The following is a 4,992-nucleotide window of genomic DNA, read 5'->3' on the forward strand; positions in this document are numbered from 1 at the left end:
CCACATTTACTACAAGTCAACCAGGCCATCTTCATTTGTACCCAAAAAAAAAAAAAAAAAAAAAAAAGGGAAAAGGGAAAAAAAAAAAATCATATTCATACTTTTAGCAAGAATTAAAAAAAAAAAATCATCTTAATACTAGTTATTAGCTTAGATCTTATTTGGTGTAATTTTTACAACTGATTCTTCAAAATTTTATTTTATTTTATTTTTTAGAAGAGTTTTCTAAAAAAAAATTACATTTTGTTGATTTTAATTCCAAAATCATTTTGAAAACTGCCCAAACTTCTTGACCTTGGAAATTAAAAACAACATTTTAAAAGTCAATGCCAAAATCTTAAAAACTAGCTAATCAATTACAACAAATAAAGATGGACTTGGATTTGCATTGGGCCACTTAAAATGTGAACAGAGTCAAAGCCCAAGGAAGCCAATGAATCCTTCTTGGCTACTGTCTGCCATACGATACGAACAACTGGCTCAAATACAGTGTTAGAAAGTGTCTAAAATTTGACCATATACAACATATTATCGCAAAAAAAACCGTGTAAAACTAAAAGTTTTAATTAATGTAAGCACAAAAACAAAATGTGTGTATGTTTCTCCACCATTAGAAGGTTATAGAAAAAATATTATTTATTATTATTAATGAATGATTATTAATAAAATTATTTTGTTTGTAAAATTACATTATTAAAAAGTTTAATTTTAAAATAAAAATAATAAAAATAAATATTTTAAATTTTATAATATAAAATAATAATTTTTATCAATAATAACAAATAATAAGATTCATATCTAAATTTTTTCTTTTTTAATTTCCTTAAATGAAAAAGTAAAAACCATCGTGCTAAATTTATAATATAACTTAGACGTTAAAATGGAATTGTAAAACGTAATACAAAAATTAGAGGGTCCACGCAAAGACATAGTATACTTTATATAATATAACACCTTTGGTTGATTGACAGATGGTAAGCTTTTACATATCCCAAACAAAACTGCTTATATATATAATTGCCAAGTGTCTCCAAGACTCCCTCACAAACGAGTCTTAGAGGATTTGAAGTATCTTCTTTCATTCTTCTTGTAAATAACGTATCTGTGTTTGTCTCCTCCATTTTGACCATTATTATTCATATAATTCCAAAAAAATAAAATAGTACCTATGAAGCCCAATGTTAAAAAGTTTGAATCTTCAAACTGCAAAAAATTCAAAGTCATGTTTTTTCATACTTGGTTCTTTGATTATAAAAGGAAGCCACGAGGGGCTAAGTTTTTAATCAATTTGGATTGAGCAAGTAGCTAGAGACATAGTAGAAAGATGGACCAAACCGGGAAAACACTTATCATAGTTTTCTTTTCGCTATTCGGTGCACTCGTCGTTATTGCTTTGTTATGTCGTCTCTTCTTCGGAGGACGCACCTGGGTTGGTTACGGTGGTGGTAGTGGTGGTGGTGGAGGTATACTTCATCATCATCATCATGGTGGAGGGACAGCTGCTTCGACCTTTGGAGGTGCTGGAGGCGATTTTGGTGGTGGAGCCGTTGGAGGAGGAGGAGGTTGTGGTGGGGGCGGCGGTGGCGGTGGCGGTGGAGGCGGAGGTGCTAACGCCTGTTGAGTCATGATCATGATCTGCTTATTGATTTCGTTGTTGATACCATATGCATAAATATATGGTGTTGTGTTCTTCCTTTGTTTGGCTTGTAGAAGATTTAATTTATCTGCTAGTGTTATTATGATTTTATTAATTCTTTTAGAGAGTAAAAATATTGCATTATTATTGTTATTATTATCATTTTAAATTTCTTGTTCAGACTCTTGTAAATTGATTCAAATATTAAATTTAAAAGGTTTAATTTTCGCATTAATTAGTTTATTACAAATACTATTCATGTTTATAGCCTCTTGCAATTTAATATATTGTTATTTAGCTAGATTGGACGTAGAATAAAGAGTAACTTGATGAATAAGTCGAATCTTAAGGCTTGCAGAAAATATTTCTATACAATACCATATCTTGTGAAGCAAGGGATTTATTTATTTATTTTTTTCTGGGTTCGTTCAAGAAAGTTAATTCTAACTAAAAGGGGAAAAAAAGAAAAAACAAAAAAGGGGCTTTTGGATGAGTACTTTTAGTTAAACTGCTTTCATTCTTAGAAAAAGAAAGTTTGGACGAGATTTACATTTCGTCTTGCACCATGTTAATTATCTATAATACAATATTTGATCTTCTAAATATATAAGCACAAGAACTACTCTAACATCAACGTAGCCCACTAAATTCCGTCGCTCCTTGCTTGTGGAGAGGTTTCGAAAAAATAAAAAAACCGATATTGAATTGGAATCGATGACTTAATTTTATTTAATATTGTATTTGACGTTTAAAGCTTAATACTACATATTATTTAAGAGAACCCCCAAAACTAAGCAAACATTGCCAAAAAAAGCTATTGTCACTTAATGAAGATATTAAGGATAATTTGATAGTAAAAGTCATTATTTTCAAAAATAATGATTTAAAGTTCAAATTCTTTACTTTTAATATATTTACAAATAAAAAAAAAAAAAAGAAAAAAAAAACACTACTATTGAAAAAGTTGGGATTGGGTTGGCGTTGGGCCATATAATGGATAAGCCCATAATCGCTGATCAATCCAGTTGGCCATTTCCCATGAAAATCATACGCAGATCATGAAGTCGGGACCCAGTCTACGCCATAAACAAACCATCAATATAGACCGACCGAATTTTGACCATTTACAACATTTTTCCCTATAAGGGTTTATATATAATTGGAAATTTCAAACTTTCAGAATTAAAAATAAAATTATCCACCCAAGTTTTCTTGAAGGATTTGTTTCCTTTTTTCAAATTACACACTGCGAAGACTGAAAATGCTTTTAAGCACGTATTTTTTGGTTGGGAATATTAGACATACCAAACAATGTCAATATCAAAAATGAAAAAAAAAATAAAAAAAAAAGGTGAGAAAACTAAACGTCTATTCATCGATCGTGTACCGTAGCAGTCATATCATAATACAAGAACTATTTAGTTTAGCCAGTCATGGAAGAGCCTTATATAAGTAGCTTCTTAATTTACATATTTTTCTAAGTTTGACCATTATTATTTTTCATATAATATAAAGTAGCATATTTATATGTTTGAAACTTTTTCAATATTAAAAACTTTGAATTGATCTTCGTTTAGAATATGGAATTATATCGTACACTTTTTACGCGGCTGGTTCTTGATTATAAATAGGAAGCCAGTGAGGGGTAAGGTTGATGAATTGAGATAATCAGCAAGCAGAGATATATAGAAAAGATATGGAACTTTGGCTAATTCCAATCATAGTTTTTGTTGCATCAACGATCATAATTATCATTTTAAGTTTGATATGTCCAGCTGAACGCACATGGGTTGGATTTGGTGGAGGTAGTGGAGCAACAGGTGGCGGAATTTGGGCTGGTGGAGGTGGTGGAGTAGATAATGTTGACGGAGGAAATTATGATGGTGGAGCGGATTATACCATTGGAATAGGAGGTTCCGGCGGTGGAGGCGATTATGGTGGCGGAGGGGGAGGAGGAGGTTTTGGTGGTGGAGGCGATTATGGTGGAGGAGGAGGAGGAGGAGGCGGTGGTGGTGGTGGTGGTGATGGTGGAGGTGCAGGTGGTGGTGGCAGCGCTTGTTGAGTTGATCAAGTTATTATTTGCTATTTTGCTGACCCTATGATGTTGTTCTTCCTTAATTTGTAGGCATTTGTACGTAGTTTCTAGAGTAACAATAATTCAGATTTGTTGTTTCATTTATTAAATTTCTTAATTGACCTTAAATTTTTTTTTTTTTTAAAAAAAAATTTCGTGCAACATATATTTAGTTTATTATATTTCAATAATCAACCATACAATTGTAGTTTAATTTATAAATACATGGCTTTAAACTTAAATTTAATATTGTATTGTATATTCTTACGTATCTGTCTAAAGCAGAAAAATAGAAATTTAATCAACATAATATATTGTAGCAAACAAGTATAAAATTTAAATTTTAACTCCTAATTTACTCGTTTAATTTTTTTTTATAAGTGATGTGAGAGCGTATAATTGGAGAGATATAAAACAATATCGTCAAAAATCCAAACAAATATTATACGACTATGATTTCTACTGAACCCATATCATGAATATTCGACTAAACGGTATGCATTTCACCAACTTAATCGCAAGGATTTAATTTGGCAAGAGGAATAAACAAAATCCCAAATTTTTTTGCAGCAAGAGTAGTCGATGAATATCAAAATGACTCTTTTTTCTGAAATATCCTCACGTCAAACGAATAGAAGTATCGTGTAACTCGTAATTGGACAGTCAATAGATATATATTTGAGGAATGCATGTTTAGTTTGTTTTGATATTGTTTGTAATGTTGCGCATGGCCATGTATAGCTCGTTGAATCTACATTGCATGTGGATAACCATGATCTGGTAAGACCCCTGTATTTAAGTTTTTCTTCATGATGGGAGGTAGCCTAGATCAATGCAGCCCGAGGACCAAAAATGTAGGCATATATAGAAAATTGAACAGATAGTAGGATAATGACATGGGATACAGATCTACATTTTAAAATTCTGTGTTGATTCTGTTCCACTAATAAAAAAATTGACATATTTTTTATGTTGTCACGCTATTCTCTTTTAAATTATACTAACGGAAATGTTTTTATGGTTACAAAATTACAACTGGACCCATTTTATTAAAATTAAAAAAAAAAAAATCCTTTATCATTCTTTTTCTTTTCTTGTTCCTTTTTCTTTTTCTTTTTTTTTGTTTTTTTGTTTTTTTTTTGGGTTTCTTGTGACATTCTTGCCGTTTTTCTCCCCAACAACCATAACTTATATATTTTTTTAATTATTATTATACCAACCGGATTCTACTCATTAAAGTTTTAAAAAAATCCTATATTATTCCTTTTTTTTTTATTTTTTT

General features: G+C 30.7%; 1 protein-coding gene across 1 annotated transcript; it reads left to right on the forward strand.

The window, feature by feature from the left end:
- The first annotated feature begins 1,324 nt into the window (after positions 1-1,324).
- On the forward strand, positions 1,325-3,775 carry LOC107430647 (uncharacterized). Its single transcript, XM_016041515.2, has 3 exons — positions 1,325-1,604; positions 3,412-3,639; positions 3,762-3,775. Exons 1-3 carry the CDS (start codon positions 1,325-1,327, stop codon positions 3,773-3,775), a joined length of 522 nt encoding a protein of 173 aa, XP_015897001.2.
- The last annotated feature ends 1,217 nt before the right edge of the window (positions 3,776-4,992 follow it).

The sequence above is a fragment of the Ziziphus jujuba genome, chromosome 6, assembly GCF_031755915.1.
Source record: "Ziziphus jujuba cultivar Dongzao chromosome 6, ASM3175591v1".
NCBI classification, from domain to species: domain Eukaryota; kingdom Viridiplantae; phylum Streptophyta; class Magnoliopsida; order Rosales; family Rhamnaceae; genus Ziziphus; species Ziziphus jujuba.